Raw genomic sequence first — 21954 nt, 5'->3', positions numbered from 1 at the left:
GGATAAAATTTTTCATTTCTCTTTCAAGTGAAAAGGTGGGAGGAAAGGGGGAAAGGCAGAAATTACCTAGACAGTCTGTAACATCTCTTCTTCAGCTAAACAGTAAAGAATACCACTTCTCTGAATTTAGAAAGATAGTCAGTTACTCATTCACAGTGAACCTGAGTCCAGAATCTGTTCATTCATATGACTTTCCTGTCTGGCAGAACAAGGGATATTAACAGAAAATGCAACCATTTTTAGGAATGTTTCCATCAGAACTGCACTAATTTGAAGGTTATTAGGCAAGTCTCTCTTGTCCCTCACTTAAATTTAAAGTAAGAATACCAAATAATTGTCAAGAATTATGACAATACAGTTGTGGAATATTTTCAGCATTCCACACATGATGTTCCACTATTAAATATTATGTGTATTTTAAAAGGGAGTTTTGTGGGTTCAGGTTTGTTTTGTTGTTTTTTTGCTTTTCTTTTTTTTTCTGAAAGTAAGTACCTCAGCAGTGTGGTGCTTTAAACCTTGAAAATTCAGTCAATACATTTCTAAATGATTTTGTGAACAGCTCCAAATATAACCTCATTACTTTTGCATGTATACCTATCTGCAGGTGTCTGTACACTTTTGATTTAATTGTTTAGTTACTCTATGCAAAGTAAACCAAATTGTGACATTTATTTACCATGCTGCTTCTGATATGATTAATGCAAGTCCTATGTGCATGCACACAAATCCAAGTATTTTAGAGTATTATTTATTATCAGTTTGCTCAAATACAGACCAAATGAACAAATATATTTTTAAAGACTAATCTGTGCTAGTTATGTATGCCATTCTTAAAAACAAACTTCAAAATCACCTTTACAATAAGAATCACATTTATCAGTTCACATTTGCCTGAGTATAATTCTTCGAAGTTCTCTACCAGTGCATCTCATATTCTAAACAGGACTTTTCACTGTACACTACTAAAACTAGACAACTAAATGCAAAGTTCTGTTTTCAAGATTCTTTAAAATAGATAAAATTACGTAACAGGAAAGTTGAACTTGTATGAACATGCTTTAAGGTTACTAGCATGCCTAAATAGTAGCTTAATGTTTATAACATTCATAAGCTTACTCCTGCTACTTGGATCAGTATCACTATAATAAGGCAAGGCAGGGAAGTTTGCACTCATGGGAAAAAACCCTCACTAATATATTTCATGACCACTAAGATTCACACACTGCTTGCCATAACCAAGCAATAATCATAGAATAGTTAGGGGTGGAAAGGACCTTAAGATCATCTAGGTCCAACCCCCCTGCCATGGGCAGGGACACCTCACACTAAACCATGCCACCACCCTTACAGTAAAGAATTTCTTCCTTATATCCAATCTAAACTTCCCCTGTTTAAGTTTTAACCCATTACCCCTTGTCCTATCGCTACAGTCCCTAACGAATAATTGTGTGGTTTGTGTTTTTAACAACAGCGTCTGAATAGCTGACTAAATAGCTATTCTGAGAAAGATTTAAGAGTGTTAAACATTCTATGTCATTTAATTAGAATGGAAAAGTTTCCATGTTATCTAATCTGAAAACTACCCTGCTTTAACTGTCTTCCAGGAGGGTATTTTCAGCCATAATGAGGGAATGGCTCACATCTAGGCCTCACACATACTGGATGAGCTACAACTTTGATGCAAAGTGAGCTGTCTGACCACCAACTAACATTCATAAAGTGACTAAACACCTCCTCAACAAGTGCCAAATACTGGCTTGGAATTCCAGGTATAAACATGTAGGTAAAATACAACAATTGCTGTGGGCTCCATACATACAGTAATCACTTTTTCCCTTTTTAGTAATCCAGATATTAGCAGTTACCTAACTTAGAAACTGTAGCACTACCACAAACTATCCCCTAAAGAGTTATTACTAATTTTAATTTTAAAAGTGACTCCGGACACAATAAACTCATAAGCATTCATATCTGCCTTGAGAACAGTAGTTTTCCAAAACTGCTATAGAAGAGTCTACTACGTGAACTGCACTGTTCAAAACTTGTATCTAACTAGAGCTTTTTGGGGACTTATAAACCTACCTTCAGAAAGGAATGTGCAGCATTTGTACACCTAGCATAGACTTTGCTAATCATTAGAAAAGTTTTTACAAATACCAGATGGGTTTTCTATTCTCATACACAAGCACATACGAGTCAAAGTTTAAAAATATCAAAAATGCTATTTTGATATTCATATTCTTCATGATAAAGGTAATATGACCTTAGAAGTACACTGACCAGCCAAAAATAACCATATTTTTACAGCTCTCATTACCTTTGTTATATGAGTGCAGACTTCTAGAAGAACATTCTTTTTCATGGTTATAATTTTAAGCTCACAAGCAATTTTTAAGAAAGATTCAATTATTTTAATTGTTTGTACTGGGAATTTAACATCTCGGTTTACATGTTAAACTTTCTAGAGACCTCCTTGTACGTTCAGAATGTATTTGTGCTGTAAAGAAGTGATTCTATATTAGGAATATGCAAAGTATCTGAAGGACAGTAGCAGTAGGTCATACTAGAGACAGACAGGAGGGAAATCATTAAAGTTACTATTCCTTGTTAAGGGCAATGAAAATTAAGTTCTGGAAAGAAGTATTATTATTACAGAGGTATATTCAGCCTCTTAACTAACAGCCAGTCTCTTAATTAAGTAACTGTGCAGTGGGTTAATGTCTTCATTTTTTTGCCTTGAGATACTTCATTTGGAAACTCATCTTACAGTCACATGCTCCTTGTGTTTTGAGCATAAAGATGTTATAGAACCATCACATCTTCTAAGGCTTCCCAGCAAACCTTGCAGAAGAGATTCCAGACAGCAAATCAGAATATATCATTGTGAGAACATAGATGAAAATAGTATAAATTTAAAAAACCCACCCCAAAGAAAAATTTACACAGTCCCTCCTCCAAAAGCAAAAAAAAAAAAAAAAAAAACCAACAAAAAATCCCCCACAAACCACTAAAAATAATCACCACCAAAAAACCCCACCCTAAAACAACAAAAACCCCGACACATTAAAGTCAGGTGCATTAACTGACATATATTATCTAGCCAACACATCATAGAAACATATAGGTTGGAAAAGAAACAACCATCAAGTCCATCTTATTTACCCCACACTGACCAGGCCACTAAACCATGTCATTAAGGGCCTCTTATACATGTATTTTGAACACCTCAGGTTCCCTGGGCAGGCTGTTTCAATGCCTGAACACCCTTTTGGTTAAGATTTTTTTTGTAATACCCAGTCTAAGTCTCCCCTGGCGCAGCTTGAGGCCATTATCTCTTGTCCCATCGCTTTTTCTTAGGTGAACAGACCAGCCACCTCCTGACTTTACCCTCTTCTCAGGTAGCTGGAGAGAGTGGTAAGATCCCCCTGAGCCTTCTCTTCTCCAGTCTAAACAGCACCAACTCCGCTATATGCTCCTCACCACATCTTCACTCCAGGCCCTTCACCACCCCCGTTTGCCTCCCCTAGACCCGCTCTCCCCTCAACGACAAGCAACCGCCAGGACCCACCCACACACACAACCTCCACTCCTTGGGCGGTGCTTGGTGCACCGCGCCGAACACTACGCATGCGCTTGGATGATGCAATGATTTTCTCACTGCGGAGAGGCCTGGGTTAACTTTTTCAGTGTGAGCGGGCTGCTTATGCTGCTAACGTGTGCCGGCTGCAGAGGTCATGGGGAAGCTGAACGTGGTGATGCTTCGGTACCTTTCCAGGGAGCACTTTAGAGTGCTGACAGCGGTGAGTCGGTATGGAGGCTTGGCCGAGAAGGCGGGGAGGAGATGAGGCCTGCTTGAGAAGGCGGGGAGAAGATGAGGTCTGGCTTAGTCCTGCTCACGGAGTTCCGCATGGCTGGTTAGTTAAGCAGGGTTGGGCGGGCTTCGTGCGTTCATGGAAGACGCAGACGGCAGCGGAAGAAAGGCTGCAGGGGAATGGTTCTCGGCGCTTTCCCGAGGGTCCGGTTTGGCGTTTCCCCGTGAGTAGGGCCCCTTGAGGTCGTGCTGGTCTTTCCTTCCTCTGACCACCGTGAAGAGGTTATTAATACTGGGGCTTCACAGGTTGTATAAGGTATTGTCACTAGTTTCTACATGCATGCTGATTGCTTTTGGCACCTTGTCTAGTGAGGAGCGAGCAAAAATTTACCAGTGAGCGGCATGCTGCCTTGTCTAGTTGCGTGATAAGTGCTGGCTGTGCCAATTGGCCTGCCAGACTGTACTGACAGCTGAAATATTAGTGGAAAGGCAAACTGAACTATGATTGTAAGTGCAGGAAAAGAGTCTCATTTCAGAAATGTAGAACTTCTGAGTCTGAAATTTAATAAGCTATTCATCTTCTGTCCAATACTGTAGAAATTTCAAGGCTAAATTATTCGAAGGATATCAAGGGGCGGTAGTGCATATTAAAGTTTTGGTCAAGTAATTAAAAAAGTAACAATTTATCCGTGAAAAACTTTTAGTCTCAAGTGGGATCTGGTATTACTCCATTGTTGAACACAGGATCTAACAAATCTATTTTTATTTATTCTTTTAGGTGGAAATGGGCATGAAAAACCATGAAATAGTTCCTGCTAGCTTAATTGCTTCCATTGCCAGCCTTAAACGTGGTGGTTGCAATAAAGTTTTGAGAGAGTTGGTGAAACACAAGCTTCTAGCTTATGAACGAACTAAAAGTGAGTTTGAATTTTGTATTGGGTTCCCTCTCTTGTTCTGTTCCCAGTGTCTCACAGTGGCAATTTCAGAAGTACCACGGCTTAGCACGTGTGAGCATCCAGAGCACTTGCTAGTCTTTCCTTCTGGACCTACTCTGGAAAAATGGATTTATGCAGCACCAAATATTGTAGCTGTCTGCTGAGATGCTTATGCCTGTGAGGATGACAGATGGAAAAAGATGAACCATTAACTTTATTTTTTACAAATTCATGAAAAATAGAAGAATCATCAGTTAAGACAGTGTGCAGATGTGCAGAGAAATCAACCCAAATCCCAGATCCCTGCTGTTTCTCTTATATACATATCTTCCAAAATGCTTCTGGGTTTTCCCAGGCTATTTAAAATACTACAGTTGCCTCTATTAGAGAGGGGCTGATGGCATGTTTGTGTTTTGTCCATTTGTCAATTTTTATAAACCTGCAGGAGCTTAAATGTTTTTACCATTCTGTCAGAGTGTACTGATGTTAGCCTATGGGTGAAATATTACTTGGGTGTAGTGCACTGTAAGCTAAAAGAAGACTAAATTGAGACTTACTTTCATTGTAATGTATATGTAATGAGAAATTAAGTGTGTTGTATTTTTTTCTTACCAAGCTGTCCAGGGTTATCGGATAACTAATGCAGGATATGATTACCTTGCTTTGAAAACTCTGTCTTCTCGACAAGTCATAAATTCTGTTGGAAACCAGATGGGTGTTGGCAAAGAATCAGGTAATTAAAAAAAAAATCTAAGTAAACACACCTGTAATGTTGCATATATTTTGCTAGAAACTAGGCAAGTTTTACTCTGGAGAGTCACATCAGTTAATCTGTCAAGGACCAAGTTTTGTGGTTCACTAGTTGAAGTGCTGTGTGAAGCTTCTGGCTGCATTTGAACATTTCTTCACAAGACTGTTGTTCTGCTTTGACCATTTTGTCTGATTCTTAGTTCATCCCATAAAAGGTACTTTACATGCAGATGCTGTTTGTCTCTGTCCTGGATTAGCTGGAATAGAATTATTTTTCTTCCTAGTAGCTGGTACAGTGACGTGGTTTTGCTTTAGTCTGAGAACAATGCTGATTAACACACCAATGACTTAGCTGTTGCTCAGTAGCTTTTACCCTGATCAAGGACTTTTCAGCCTCTCATGCTCTGCCAGTGAGAAGGGGCACAAGAAGCTGGGAGAGAGCAGATACAGGACACATGACCCAGGGTAGCTAAAGGAGTGTTCCATACCAGAGCATGTCATGCCTGGTATAGAAATCCGGGGGCGTTACCTGGAAGGGAGTGCTGACTGCTTGGGTCAGTGGATGGTAAGCAATCGTATTGGGCATCACTTGTGTTCATTGGGGTTTGTTTTTGTTTTATTTTTTTCCCTTTTAGTTTGATATATCTCTCCTTGTTATTTCCCTTATTGTTACTACTAGTAGTATTAGTATTGTATTTTACTGTATTTCAATTATTAAGCTATTTTTATCTCAACCATTGGTTTTAAATTCTTTGATTCTCCTCCTCATCCTGCCTGGGCAGGGGAAAGAGAGGGGTGAGCAAGGTGCTGCCTGGTGCTTAGTTGCTTACTGGGTTTAAACCATGATAGTCTCATGGTTTGTGAAGAGTTTGGGACCATTTTAGCAAAAAGATAATTTTTTTCATCCTACATAAGTCTATTGTACTTTACTGTCTTAAAACTATCGCAATACTTTATTGGTTCATCTTATATTCATGTTGATGTTTATTTGGTAGAACACATAACTTGTGTAATTGAAGAATGAGAAGGTGATTATTTGGGACAAATGGTAGAAATAAAACATAGGGTATTTGTTAGCCGTGTTTAAATTCAGAGGCTGGTCCTTTGGGTTGTTAGTCAACTCTGTAGAAAAAAAGGCAGCTCTTCCACAGTGTAATTAAGAACAGCAGTATCTGCCCTAGATTTCTCTCAAGGATTACTTATATTTTTTATTTGCTGTGCAGATAGCCTGGATATGTTAACATGAGTATAGGAATGGTAAGATCTACTGCTATGTAAGATGTTTCAGATCACATCGATATTTCTTCTAATAGGGTACCTTGTAGCTGTCTTCACTAACTAGTAGAAGTGGCCATGCCAGAAATAGTAATTGTGAGAAGTGACATAGCAAGCTATCACTGCACTTTTTTAATCAGATACTAGCTTGTTGGATATCATTTATTTCTTACATGTATGCCATTATGTGCCTTGCAGATATTTATATTGTTGCAAATGAAGAGGAACAACAGTTTGCATTGAAATTACATAGGCTTGGAAGAACTTCTTTTCGCAGTCTGAAAAATAAACGTGATTACCACAAGCACAGACATAAAATGTCATGGCTGTATTTATCTCGGCTAGCAGCAATGAAAGAGTTTGCTTATATGAAGGTAGGCGATCACTCACACATTATCAACAGTGGTGTAATAGACTGGAAGATAACTTTTCTAACTGTCTGTTGATCAGTTTATATTTGCAGTGCTTGTAAGATTTACACTTTTATTTGTTCCAAATGGACTTAAAGTATACGTCTCAGAATTTCAGTGCTGTATGTCTTTTATACTTTCCAATGACAAAATGAAGCTTTGTCATGGAAATCATAGAATACGGTTGGAAAGGACCCTAAGATCATGTAGTTCCAGTTCCCCCTGCTATGGACAGGGACACCTCACCCAGGCCTGTGTCCAACTTGGCCTTGAGCATTGCCAGGGATGGAGCATTCACAGCTTCCTTGGGCAACCCATTCCAGTGGCTCACCACTCTCACAGTAAAGAACTTCCTCTTTATCGCCAATCTAAACTTCTGTTAAAGTTTGAGTCCGTTAACCCTTGTCCTGCCACTGCAGTCCTGTGGAACAGAAGCAGGTGTCATGAAAAAGTTTCAACAATTGTTACTTAGGGATAGATAATTTATGAATGACCAGTTCTGATATTTTTCCTTTAAAATTTATTGCATAAGCTTGCAAAAACACCTTAGAAAGTAAGGAAATTTACAGTTATTTGGCAGAGTTATTGAGTTTTTTGTTCAGCTGTCATTAATTTTTTTTTTCTAATTTCCCGTGTTTACAGTTGTTCCTGTGCTGTTGTGGAAAATCTTTCAATCTAGACAGGTGTTCTGATCTGAAAAGGCATGCTTTGTTCTATACTGTGGGAACAGATTCCCTTTCCAAGCATATGTTACTACTACGATATTTTTTTTTTTACCTGCTTTAAAAAAATACAGATGTTCTACAGTGATCGCAAGTTAATAGTGAAAAAAATGATTGTTTATAAAAATCTAGTTTTCTCTCCTCCTTTTGTCCTGTTCAGCAGATCTAGATATATTTTCTTGTGTCACTTAATAAGCACAGTTAATGTCTAAACTTAGGATTTCTGTTTTTTTGCTGAAATGCTGAAAAGCTGAAATGCCTGTTATAGACTTTTCCCTCTTTAGTGTGTCACAATGTATCCAGTTAGCATTTGAGTAACATTCGCTGCCTCCACAGTAACATTTATCTGAGGTGGAAGTTTGTCAATATATATAATGTTTTCTTAATTATTTAATTTTAATTTTTCAATGTATTGTCTCTTTCCAGGCTTTACATGACAGAAATTTTCCTGTTCCAAAACCCATAGACTACAACAGACATGCAGTAATTATGGAGCTTATTGATGGCTATCCTTTGTAAGTTCTGAAGCTTGAATTCTCTGTCTTATTAAACCCTAACAGTGTTAGGTTCAATAAAGTAACAGGCTTAGGTTTTTTTCATTGTCACGTGAGTAAATTCTGACTTCACCATGCAGAATAATGTTCTCTAACCCAAACTTACTAGCATTCTACTTAACTTGTAGTCTTTCTTCTCTTATCTTTTTAATAAGATAAATTGGTTTTTTTCTTCGTACAAAGAAACTAGTGAAATTTACTAATTTTTTTAAGAATACAGTAAAAGATTAGCATGACACGGGCTAGTATTCCAGCTGTTTCCTACACAGAAACCACATATTCTGTATGTTATTGGATATGTACAATATTGAATATAATATCCCTCAAGTTCTGAGCTCCAGTTTGTGATTCTTGCTCTGGTAATTCAGATAAGGTTGTAACTTACTGGTTTAGAACTTCTGCTCTGTTTATGTATAATCTGGTTCTGCTCCTCCAAAAAAGATTACTTTGCGTGAGTTGTTCAACATCTAGGAAAATTAAATATCTTTGACGTTTGAGCTTAAAGAGATGGTTTGTTCTGTTTGCAAACCAGAATGCAAAAGGCCTATATAGTTGATATAATGTAGAATAATTTAGGTACTTATCCAGAGGCTTAAAGTGTAATTCTAGAACTAACAAGTCCATGCTCTTACATAGTAATCAACATCTAAAGTGGGAAGTTTAATCAAAAGGAAATTAATCCCAAAGTATAACAGTTCAAGAGTAACATGGAAGATACTTCATTATATTTTCTCCCTACCTTCATTTTTTTTTAATAATTCCACATTGATCATGTACATAGAGCACTTCAAGTTCCATGTTGAAGTTTACCATGCTTTTCCTGTTTCTTGATTCTAACTTGGAGATAAGGATTGGATGAGGATTATTTCAAATACACCAACATAAAATAATCTCAAAAAAGTTGGAAGGATTACAGCCAGTTGCCACTTTTCCTGCTGTCCATTGACTGTGTTGAAAAACTGATGCAGAGTTGGTGACCTTGGATGACACTTGGTATGCTGTCTTTGACAAGTACAACCTTATTCAAAGTTCTGGCAAATTGGTGTCAGTTTTTTCCTAGCCTACCTCTTTATTTCACATTTCACAGAACCAGAGAGTGTTTCAGGTTGGAAGGGAACTCTGGAGGTCATGTAGTCCAGCCTCGCTGCCTGAGTAGGGCCATGCAGAGCTGGTTGTGAAGGACCATGCCCAGATGACTCTTTGAGTATCATTAAGGAGGGAGACTCCACAACTTCTTTGGGCATTCTATGCCAGTGCTCAGTCACACCCACAATGGAAAAAGTGTTTCTTATATTGATACAGATTCTCCTGTGTTTCAGTGTGTGCCCATTGCTCTTGTCCTGTCACTGGACATCACTGAAAAAAGCTTGGCTTTTTCCTCTTTACACCCGCCCTTCAGGTGTTTATATACATTGATTAGGTCCTCCTGAGGCTTCTCTTCTCCAGGCTGAATGTTCCCAGCTCTCAGCCTTAATCATCCTTGTGGCTTTTAGTTGGTCTCTCCAATGTTGTATGTGCAGTGAGGCAGTGCTCCAGGTGTGCCCTCACCAGTGAATAAAGGGGAAGCATTACCTCCTTCAACTTGCTGGCAATGGTTTCTAATGCAGTCAAGGATACCATCAACCACCTTTGCAGCAAGGGCACATTGCTAGCTCATATCAATGTGGTGTCCACCAAGGACCACCAGGTCCTTTTCTGCCAGACTGCTTTCCAGCTGAGTGATACACAGTGTGTACTGGTGCATGAGATTGTTCCTATGTGCAGGCCTTTGCACTGATCATTGAACTTCATGAGGTTCATGCTGGCCCATTTCTTGAGCCTGTTGAGGTCCCACTGAATGGCGGTACAATCCTCTGGCATGTCAGCCAAACCCAGTTTGGTGATATCTGCAAACTCTGCCCAGTCATCCAGCTCATTAATGAAGATGTTAAATGGGGACTAAAGCCACTTTCAACTGCTGGGGCCCCACTGTGAGTCACTGGTCTCCAAGGAGACTTTGTGCCCAGGCTTTCCATTTTCAATCTACTTCACTGTATATCAACTGTACATCAGCAGCTTTTCTATGAGGATCATATGTAAGGCACTGTAAAGGCCTTACTACAGTCCAGGTAGATAATATCCACTTCTATCCATACCATGTAGCAGGCCAGTCACTTCATCACAGAAATTCATGTGGTTGACTATTCTGGATTATTTTCCTTAATGTGCCTGATGGTGGTTTCCAGTGTTAGCAGTTCCTTCACCTTTCCGAGGTTCAAGGTGAGGCTGACCAGCCTGTAGTTTGCTGAGTCCTTTTTCTTGCCCTTCTTGACCATCAGTGTCATTTGCCTTTCTCCAGTCTTCAGATGCTTCTCCCAGTTGCCATAATTGATCAATGATTATCAAGAATGGCCTTGCAGTGCCACCTGCCAGCTTCCTTAAAGCTCATGTGTACATCCCATCAGGGTCCAGGGACTTCTATGTCCCGTTTACGTAAGTATTTAGTGAACTCCAAGGGTAGATCTTCCTTGCTTCAGCCCTTCCCCCTGGTCACTGAGATTCCTATCTTGCAAGATATCAGTTAACATGACTTCCAATTTGAAAGAGCAAGTGGGATAAGAGGAACTCATTGCTAGGGACTGTAGTGATAGGACAAGGGGTAATGGGTTAAAACTTAAACAGAGGAAGTTTAGATGGGATATAAGGAAGAAATTCTTTACTGTAAGGGTGGTGAGGCGCTGGGATGGGTTGCCCAAGGAATGCTTCATCTCTGGCGGTGTTCAAGGCCAGGTTGGACAGAGCCTTGAGTGGCATGGTTTAGTGTGAGGTGTCCCCCTGCCCATGGCAGGGGGGTTGAAACTAGATGATCTTAAGGTCCTTTCCAACCCTAACTATTCTATGATTCTATAATACAGACCTGTACCTGTGAGAAGAGTCACCAATTTTGGTACAAATATGAAAGGGTTCAGCAGAAGCCTCTTAAAGAGCTGCTAGATTTCCGTTGTTCATGCTTTGTAATGCACAAACAATCCATTCTTATTATACTATAGTGCTGCATTTAGATCAAAATATTTCATGGTAACTGTAAGTGCTGACAGTTTGTGGTACAAGATAACTGCCATTTTACTTGGTTTGTTTCTAAAGACATATTACACTGAAAGTACTTTACTTTCTCAGGTGTATGTTCAGCAATACTTTCGGCTTTTTTTTTATTACTTTTTCTTATAACTTAGTCTAAAAAATACATTTTTGCCAAAGAAAATGTTGTAGGGGTTTTGAATTTCAATACAATACTTATTTTCTACTGAGACCATAAGATGGTACCTAAAACAGAAGACATAAACATTTATGGATCTGTTATTTAAATAATGCATCATGACAGTAGTGCCTGAGAGGGAAGAAATTGAGCATAAGCTGAAATCAGATTTAGTCTGAATAGACATTTTCTCCACTTGCAGAGAGTGAGGCAGTGCCAGAGTGTGCTTTGGGAGATTGCACAATCTCCATTCCTGGAATTTTTCAAGCTGCAACTAGACAAAGCCCTGAGCAATCTGTTCTCATCTCACAAGTGAGTTAGCTTTTAAGATGCTTCTTAGACTAGAGACTCAAGGACCCTTTTAACTTGAATTACCCTGGAATTCTGTCAGATGTATTTTATATATTTTGTCAGTATTTTAAAATAAAGTTTTTAAAGGTTCACAGTATTTTATTTAACTTTTCAGGTGCCAGGTGCGCCACATGGAAGATCCTGCCTCTGTCTACAGTGACTTAATGGATCTGATTGTAAAACTTGCCAATCATGGTTTGATTCATGGCGATTTCAATGAATTTAATCTCATATTGGATAATGATGACCATGTCACTATGATTGATTTCCCTCAAATGATATCAACATCACATACAAATGCTGAATGGTAGGTTCAAATTTAAAGATGTTTTCTAAGTAAATCTGACAAGTGCTCATGACAATAAATAGTCAACCATAATTTGTTTCCATACACCTGTCTATGATGCTTTTTCTACCATTGTTGTCATGCAGCATGAATAACATTCCAGACATAGTTTGACTTATGAATGAGTAGAAATGTCTTTTAAGGATAAATATGTAATTCACTGCTTCTCAGATAGAATGATCTTTTTTCAGTTAAGAAATGCTTAGAAATAAACTGCATGCAGTTTTTTTCACTATCCTTTTGTCTTGGATCACTAACAGAAATAGTTTTCAAATGAACTCAGTAAAAGGTGAGAAGTATATGGTAAAAGTTTGTCATTGCAGTAGAGTTCATTACCTTGATTTTGTGCTTGTACAATTCTGTATTTTTTTTCAGGTATTTTGACAGAGATGTGAACTGTATTAAAGAGTTCTTTAAGAAACGCTTCAACTATGAGAGTGAGGTCTTCCCAGAATTCAAGGATGTCAGGTATGAACTTCCAGATGAATTTGAGTTTCCTATTTGTACTGGTTTTATGAGAAAAAAATGGGTTGTCTGTGGGATACCTGTAGAAGAAATTAAAGAAAAAATATGCCCAACTGTGCATTTTTAAATTATATTTTTGTCATTCCTATTATGTTTTCTTCAACCAGAGTTACTCTTAAGTGGTTTCCAGAAAGCCAGGGCATGCTTTAAAATCAGCTACTGCCTCCTTTGTCTTTCCTCTTGCATCTAAAGAAGAAAGATTAATCCAAAAGCTTGATCCAAATAGTAAAGGATCTGGGAAATGGTACCAGTGATGCAGAATCAGTTTCTCCCATTTCTCAAAACTATTTGACAGTTCCAGTATTTGGAGGGTTATCTTGGGTTTCAATTTTAAATTTATTTTTAAAGTGCTAGTAAATAGTGGTTGCCTTGTCAAACATTATTATGTTCAAAGTTTCATCCTAATGTCTTTTGTCCCTTTTGAAAAAATAATTTTCAACTTATTTTAAGACTGAACCTGTTAGAATTAAAAGGGTTTTATTTCATTCTGAGCACTTTTCCGTGGGGTACCACACTTAAATCAGTCTCTGTGTGTCCTTTATTCTTCTGTTTACTTAAACATAATCTGAACCTAAAGCCAGATTGTATTCCTGCTAACATTAAATAAATAAATAAACAAATAAATGCTGGTTTTGAAGATGGAGTAATTTTCTGTTTGTTTCTCTCAGGTCACATTCTGTTAATACTTTACCTAAGCAAAGCCTAGCACTATCATCTGATGTTTTGTATGTTTCAACAGAGTACATGCTCTTTGTTAGTAGTATGTGTAATTACAGTGTAGCTTAATTAGTAATTTTAAGCCAAAATGTAGCATATTGGTAGCTCGATGAATCATCTTATTAAAAGAAAACATACTTCTTTCACAGGAGAGAGTGTTCCCTTGACAGAGAGATTGCTGCCAGCGGTTATACAAAAGAAATACAGGAAGATGGTGAACTGCTTTACCCACAAAGTTCTGATGAGGATGATAATACAACAAAGGCATCAGGATTCGTCGAAGATGCTGAAAATAAGCTCAACTTCTTCAGCAAAGATAAAGAAAATAATGCAGACTTCATTACTGAAGTGGATGATTTCTCTGGAAGCAAAACCTCTGACCACTTGTATAACAATGAAGAGGCTGACACAACTGAAAGTAGTGAAAATACACAAAGGCTGGATATGTCAAAGTTAAGTTCAGCCTTAGAAACAGCTGAAGAGCAAACCATGCTTTGGAAGTCTGATGAAAGCGCAGAGAGTTCTGGAGTTGCTTTTTTAAAGGGAAAAAACGAAACTGAAAATGCTGCTGAAGTAGAAAGTAAGACAGGTGAAAGAAGGTGCTCTGATGATAAAGAAGATGAAGAAAAATGCCCTGATCTGATTGACTTGTCACCTTTAAACAAGAAATTCGGACATTACAGGTAAAGATTCATATTTATTATCTAGGAGTTGGTTCCTCATCTCTCCCCAGTAAATGAAAATCTTTCAAGTAGCTCAAAAAGGACTACTCTTTGGCTACCCTTGTTTAAACTGAAGACTAATAATGCAGTTTATTTAGAAAAAATTGCAGTGAGTATCTTTCCTATTGATCTCATTATAGGTAACCTGTTGATTGATACAAATTCTTCCTTTCATATAATGCCTGTTTTGAAGAACTAGTCTTAGTATTTAAAATGTAATTGTTTTGTAGTACTTGCATATTCTATTAGGAGTTCTCAGATTATATCTCAAAAAGTTAAGACTTAAATTGTGCTCATAAAGGCAAAGGACATTTATCTTGCTAGTGGAATAAACAATTTGTTTATGTTTTTTAGAAATGAAGAGAGTATCGCTTACATTTCTGAGCACAGAAAAAGGACTGAAAGTATCACATCAGTAAAAAGTGCTGGGAGCTGCTCAACCATACCAGCAGTAAGTACTGTTGTTGTTATCATCTAGTTTACTCTCAGACCATGTTAAAATGAACATAGCTGTTAGTACCTGTGGGTAAAAATGTTCTCCAGCATTAGTGTTTTACCAAAGCTCTGTATCAGCATTAACAACTCTTGTTTACCCAATAAGAGATTAATGTATGTTAATGTACTAAGATATAATCAGTTCATTCACTCTTGCTAGCCGTGATTAATACTATTTAATTTAAAATTGGATGCTTGACTCAAGATTTAATTTGGCCTTTTTCATCTGTTGATACTGAAAATTAACTATCATTGTGTCATGTCTTAGTCCTAAGTGATTTTCAGAAAGTTCTGATACTTGTTTGTTTATTTGTAGGAACTGGTGAAATGGAAGATAAAACGTCAACTGACCAAACAGCAAAAGTCTGTTCTGAGGCAACGGTTGCAAAAAGGAGAGGCAAATATTTATACCAAGCAACGTCGAGAAAATATGCAAAACATTAAGTCAAGCTTGGATGCAGCTTATTTCTGGGAATAATTCATTAAAGCTCCCCTAGAACATGAGAAAAATTCATAATGTCTACAATTGAAAGAATTATGCTAATAACCAATAATCCTTTTATATACATAACCAAATGTTTTTTCTGGAAGCTAATAAACCTTATTATTGTTACTGTAGTTTTGATTGGGGGATTTTCGTTTGTGATTCTGGTTGCAGCTGTTGACAGTAATTTAAATTGTATCAGTAGTACTGCCAAGATCATTTAACTACAGCAATTTCCAACAATATATAATTATATTTACTAAATCAGTTGTGCTGTGTTTTAGAATTTTAAGAAGTCCTGGGGAGCAACGGCTTCTTTGTGCATTTGGCAGAAACCAGAACAGTCTTTGCTTCAGTACATCACCAACATCAGTGGCACAGGTTGCCCAAGGAAGCTGTGGCTGCCCCATCGCTGGAAGTATTCAAGGCTAGATTGGATGAGGCCTTGGATGACATGGTCTAGAGTGAGGCATCCCTATCTCACAACCCTCCCTGCAGGTGGGTTGGAACAAGATGATGTTAAGGTCCTTTCCAACCCTAACAGTTCCATTATTCTGTGATCCTGATCAAACACTTTCTCCCCCTGTATGTCAGTGTGTGTAGCAAAGAAGTAATAGGAGTGAACCTAGACATCTGCCATTACAGCTAGTTAGCACACAGCAAAAGTAAGCAATCCAGGGAGGTGGACCCTATGGAAGATTTTGGAGTTAGGTGCAGTGTCTGTTTGGCAGAAGTGAGGAGATTCTTTAGGAATCTAGTGCATCAATGAACTGCAAAAATTCAGCCCAGGATTCAGCTAGTTCTATGTGGACAGCTTGTGGATAAGTACACTAAAAGCAAACCTGAGATGTACTGAACCTTGGAGTCTTTGCAACTTGTAATTGCACAAGTTCTTCCTCATAGAAGTATTTCCTGCCCTAGTATTTGAAGACTGAATTCCAAAGATACCTACCTGACTTCCCTAACATTTCAATTGCTTTACTTAACTCAAATGTCTGCTACAGTCAAAATATTAAGACACAGAAGTAATTAATTATAGAATCATAGAATGGTTACGGTTGGGAAGGACTTTAAGGTCATCTAGTTCCAACCCCCCTGCCATGGGCAGGGACACCTCATGCAAGACCATGTTCACACAAGACCATGTTGCCCAAGGCTCTGTCCAGCCTGGCCTTGAATACTACCATGGAGCATTTACCTCTTTGAGCAACCTGTATCAGTGACTCACCACCTTCACAGTAAAGAACTTCTTCCTTAAATCTGACCTGAACTTCCCCTATTTAAGCTTAAACCCATTGCCAGTTGTTCTGTCGCTACAGTCCCTGATGAAGGGTCCCTCTCCAGCCTCCTTGTACCCCCCTTCAGATACTGAAAGGTTGCTATGAGGTCTCCACACAGCCTTCTCTAGCCTGAACAGCCCCAGATTCCTCAGCCTGTCACTGAATGGGAGGTGCTCCAGCCCTGTTACCATCCTTGTTGACCTCCTCTGGACTTGCTCATTACCAGTCTCCAGTTTGACATTGAGCCCTTGACCACAATTCTGCATGTGGCCATCCAGCCAATTCACTATCCACTGAGTGGTCCATCCATCAAATTTACATCTCAGCAGTTTAGAGACAAGGATGTAGTGTGGGGCAGCGTCAAACACTTTGCACAAGTCCAGGTAGATGACGTCAACTGCTTTGCCCTTGTCCCTCATTTCTGTAGTCCCATCATAGAAGGCCACCAAATTGTTCAGACAGGATTTCCCCTTAGTGAAGCCATGCTGGCTGTCACCAAGCACCTTGTTGTTTTTCCTGTGCCTTAGCATGCCTTCCAGGAGAATCTGCCCCAAGATTTTGCCAGGCACAGAGGTGAGACTTGACTGGTCTGTAGTTTCCCATGTCTTCCATTCTCCCCTTCTTGAAAATGAGGGTTATATTTCCCTTTTTTTAGTCATCAAGAATTTCACCTGACTGCTGTGATTTTTCAAGTATGACGGACAGCAGCTGAGCAACTTCATCTGTCAGCTCCGTCAGGACCTGTGGATGGATTTCATCAGGTCTTATGGACCTGTGCACATTCAGATTCCTAAGATGATCTCAAACCAGTGATTTGAGTGGGCCTAAGGTCTTTATTCTCACTGTCCCTGCATCTGCCTTCCAAGTTTTGGGTGGTGTGGTCAGAGCATTCACGAGTGAAAACTGAGGCAAAGAAGTCACTGAGAACCTCAGCCTCCTCCAAATCCAGGGTAGCTGGGTGACGTGTATTTGCACACATATCATAAACTATAATATGATTTTAACTCCACATCACGTATGTAAATAGGTGCTGGTTGGATGTTAAGTTTTCATTTCAGAAGATTGATGCAGACCTTTTTTCTTAAGATACTTTGTAACATTCTTTGTAACATCCATCTGGTCGTAAAAATTTCTGCTTGACCGCCTTGGAAATTTCGTGTCACTCTTCTTTTTTTAGTAGTTTGTTCAGTCTACTTTTTAATTGGGGTTTCTGTAAAGCTTCAAAGTATCAAAACCTTAACACTCATGTTTACACGGATGCAATTTAATATGCTGCTTTTTGAGCATAAGATGTTTTTCTATAAGTAAAGGAATGGGGGTGTGTGTTTGTGGGTTTTGTTTTCTTTTTAAATCAGACTTGAGCTTAAATGCACATTCCACATTCACTAATAACCTGGGCAATAGTGTCCATGGTCAAGTCCATCCCTCAATTACATGCCCGTCTGTATGTTCCATCTCTGTCTTGATGGCCTGAGGTGTCATGGGCCCACCAGGCTAAAAATAATTCACCCTTATGTTGCCACAATAACTAGATAAAATCAGACAAAGAAATAAAATTTAAAAAGCTATGCATCCCATGACAGACAGGAAATGATTCAAAATAGAAACAAGAGTGAATAAAAGCATATATATTTCTAAATGAAAACAATATAATTAGGTTGATAAAGGAGAAAACTAAAAATACGGACAGTGAACTAATGCAGAGACCAAAAAAAAGCAAATTTAAAAACCAGTATAGTACACAACAGACAAAAAAGAAGTAAAAAATAGGGGTGACAGTTTGATAAAAGCAGACATGGAAAGACAATTTAAAAAACAACAGCTCTACAGAAAGACAATAAACAAATAAAAACAGTGAACAGGATAAAGTAGACATAGAAATGGTGTTCAAAAGACGGATTAAGAAAGGAAAAGAAATTAAGAAGTCAGTGCAGTAAAACACAAAGAGAACTGGAAAACCAAAGGTAAAGGACATACAAGAAAAAAGTCTAAAAATACAGACAGTGGACTGGATAAAAGGAAACACAGAAAATATTAAAATTAACAGGGACTACGAAAATAAAGGAAAAACAAAAAAAATGCAGAAAGTTAAATAAACAGCAAATTTTTAAAGTGATGGGGATTTAGAAAGGGAAAGATTACAATTTGAGACAGAAAACTACCTAAAGTAGACACACATACACGAAAAAATAACAGCCATGTTAAAACAAGAAAAAAAAAAAAACAAAATATGACCAACAGGACACAAATTAAATATAGAGCTTGATAAAAGCAGACATAGCAACAATATCTGCAAAATCCAAATGGTAAGAGAGGAATGAGTGAATGAAAAAACAGGCTGAGGGGACCAAATAAACGAATATTAAGAAAATGCAAAAAACGAGAGCTCTAAAGAATGCAAGAAATAATGAAAAATAAAGACAGAGCGGTGGATAAAAGCAGACATAAAAGGACGGTGACATGACATGTCAGCGAAGGCGCGGACCTCGCGGCGTTGCCCCGCGGTTGCAAGGGCCGTGTTCGGGGACGAGTCCCTGCGCACAAGGCCGCTGCCGTGCGGAGGCGCCACAGCGGTGCTATAGCGCTGCTACGGGGCACGGAGCCCAGCGGGGGGCGCTGGGTAAGAGGGCTCGGTTTCCTCACGTGACATCCCTCGTTCCCGGTCGAGCACTCTCAAGATGGCGGCGGCAGCAGCTGCTGTCCGGAGCCGGCGCTTTAAGTGGTCGTTGGAGCTGGCAGCGGCGCCGGGGGGGCGGTGAGGCCTGGACAGGGGGTGGTAGTGGGGGGAAACGACACGGATTTTGCGAGGTCCAGGGGTGTCCCTGTCCTCATTTGCTTCCTTCTATCCTCATACAGGCCCCGCGGAGCCGCAGAGGGCCGTGGGCCGCTGGGGTTCGCCGAGCGGCAGCTAGGGGAAGGAGGCGTCCACGAGAGCGACAAAATCCTCATGGAGAAGGTAGGCGGGGGGTGGGGGGAAGAAGGGACACCTGCCGGACGTCTGGGTGCCCAATGGCGGGGTAGTCCCAGTCCCACATGCTCAGGTGCTGTATGAGAGCTGTCCCGTCTGGATCATGAACGTCTGTGCTCCTTCTTTCCCTGCAGCGCTGCTGGGATGTGGCACTGGCACCGCTAAAGCAGATCCCAATGAACCTGTTCATCATGTATATGGCCGGTAACACCATCTCCATCTTTCCTGCCATGATGGTTTGTATGATGGGCTGGCGCCCACTGCAGGCCCTCATGTCCCTCTCTGCCAGTGAGTACAGCCCCGTGTGGGTGACAGCTCCCCGGGTGTCCCCACACAGCCAGCTCCTGCCACACCACACTTGCCCCACTTACCTGCTGTGGTCCATTGCCTTACATCTACCCCAGAAAAGTCATCCCCACATATCCCACAACATTTGTTCCTGCAACAGCCCATGCCCCACATATGCAGGATATTGAAACCTGAACAGGGCTTTTCACAAGGGCATGGCATTACAGAACAAGGGGGAATGGCTTTAAAGTGACAGAGAAGAGATTTAGATTATATGTTAGGCAGAAGTTCTTCTCTGTGAGGGTGGTGAGGCCCTGGCACAGGTTTCCCAGAGAAGGTGTGGCAGCCCCATCCCTGACAGTGTTCGAGGTCAGGTTGCACAGGGTTTGGAGCAACTTGGACTAGTGGAAGATGTCCCTGCCTGTGACAGAGGGTTGGAACTGGATGAGCTTTAAGGTCCCCTTTAACCGAAACCTGTTCCACTGCAACAGCTGGCTCTGTGTCACTTACCCCACAGGTCCCCCAGCAGTCATTCCTATGATATTACCCCTCATCAGTTTCTCCACATGTCCCAGAACAGTTGCGCCCATCCTATGCATCCCCCAACAGTCACCCCAGTGTCGTTTTACCACCATGTTTTCCCCTACAGTTGTCTCTTAAGAGAGTTGCACCCATGTTGGTCACTCCTGTGTGTTCCCCAGCAGCCACCCCTGTGCAACCCTCCCAGTGTCCCCCCCTCCCCTGTGACTCCCCACCTGTCATTACCCCTGGTCTCCAGTGGGGATAGGTTCCCCATCCTCCCCATCTCTCCCTGTCACCCCTGCAGCACTGAAGGCACTGGAGAGCTCAAGCCGGCGGGCACTGCAGGGTCTGGTGTTCCTGGTGGGCAATGGGCTGGGACTGGCACTGGCTCTCTACAAGTGCCAAGCCATGGGTTTGCTGCCTACCCGCCCCTCCGACTGGCTGGCCTTCGTTGCCCCTCCACAGGTATGCCCAGATGTCAAGGTCTCCCCACCCCGTTTTGCCTGATGCCAGGGTTCCCCTTGGCCTGGATACTGGGGTTCCCCCACTTACCCACTTTCTCTCTTCCCTCTGCAGCGAATGGAGTTTACTGGTGGGGGCCTCATCCTGTGACCCAATGCACCCACCCACCAATAAAGGTGATGGCAGGCTGGTAATACTGTTTTTGAGGGAATTATGAAGGTTTAGGGGTGCAGCCCAAACAGGCACTGGGACGTGTCAGAGTAAAAATTGGTTTTGCTGGGAGCACTGGGAATGCACTGGAGGAGCACTAAAGCCTGTGCTTGGGAGTGCTCTGTGAGCTTTGGGGCATGTACTGAGAGGCTTGGGATCCACACTAAGAGTATGCTGGAGCTGAACTCAGAGCCTTGGGGCCCATACTGGGAGCCTCAGGGCCTGTACTGGAGCACTGGGAGCCTTGGGGGTCAGACTGGGAGGGCACTGGAGCTGCACTCAGAGCCTCAGGGCCCATATTAGGGTGCATACTGGGAACACCAGGAGTGCACTGGGAGTGTTTGGGTCCATCTTGGGATGGTACTTTGAGAGCTGCAGCCCAGGCTGGCACTGTACTGGGAACACTTGTTCCATACTGGGAATGTTTGGGCTCATATTAAGATCTTAGCTTATTTGCAGCTCGTACTGAAATCATACTCAGAGCACTGGGCCCACAGGGGGAGTGTTGGGGCCATACTGGGCTCCTAGATGAAGAGCCGTGTCCAAAACTGGCATTGTACTGGGAGCATTGGTACTGTACTGGAAGTACTTGGCCCATACTGGGGTCATGCTTGAAGACCTGTGACTTAGGCTGGCATCATATTGGGAGCACTGGTAGTATACCGGAATCATACTCCCAGACTGGCAGTGTACTGGGAACACTTCAGCTCATACTAGAATGCTGAGCCTGTACTGGGATCATGCTTGAAGCCTGTGGCTCACACTGGCATCATACTGGGAGCACTGGGCCCATATTAGGATGGTGGAGAGTGAGTGAGGGTGGTGTGTATGTAGTACTGGGATCTATGAGGCCATACTGGTGTGCTCAGGGCCTTGGGGAGACCCTATCATC

At 40.7% G+C, this 21954-nt stretch overlaps 2 protein-coding genes across 2 annotated transcripts; both read left to right on the top strand.

Moving 5' to 3' along the window:
- Positions 1 to 3640: 3640 nt before the first annotated feature.
- On the top strand, positions 3641 to 15466 carry RIOK2 (RIO kinase 2). The gene is made up of 10 exons (XM_005152312.3): positions 3641 to 3800; positions 4590 to 4728; positions 5363 to 5479; positions 6970 to 7145; positions 8330 to 8418; positions 12159 to 12350; positions 12765 to 12857; positions 13781 to 14314; positions 14708 to 14804; positions 15165 to 15466. Exons 1-10 carry the CDS (start codon positions 3735 to 3737, stop codon positions 15324 to 15326), a joined length of 1665 nt encoding a protein of 554 aa, XP_005152369.1. The 5' UTR covers positions 3641 to 3734; the 3' UTR covers positions 15327 to 15466.
- Positions 15467 to 19251: 3785 nt separating this feature from the next.
- On the top strand, positions 19252 to 21046 carry EMC4 (ER membrane protein complex subunit 4). The gene is made up of 5 exons (XM_005152313.2): positions 19252 to 19367; positions 19469 to 19568; positions 19715 to 19868; positions 20695 to 20855; positions 20967 to 21046. Exons 1-5 carry the CDS (start codon positions 19291 to 19293, stop codon positions 21000 to 21002), a joined length of 528 nt encoding a protein of 175 aa, XP_005152370.1. The 5' UTR covers positions 19252 to 19290; the 3' UTR covers positions 21003 to 21046.
- The last annotated feature ends 908 nt before the right edge of the window (positions 21047 to 21954 follow it).

The sequence above is a fragment of the Melopsittacus undulatus genome, chromosome Z (genome assembly GCF_012275295.1).
Source record: "Melopsittacus undulatus isolate bMelUnd1 chromosome Z, bMelUnd1.mat.Z, whole genome shotgun sequence".
Lineage (NCBI taxonomy): Eukaryota > Metazoa > Chordata > Aves > Psittaciformes > Psittaculidae > Melopsittacus > Melopsittacus undulatus.
The sequence above is the reverse complement of the archived record's forward strand: the minus strand, read 5'-3'. Positions and strand labels throughout refer to the sequence as shown.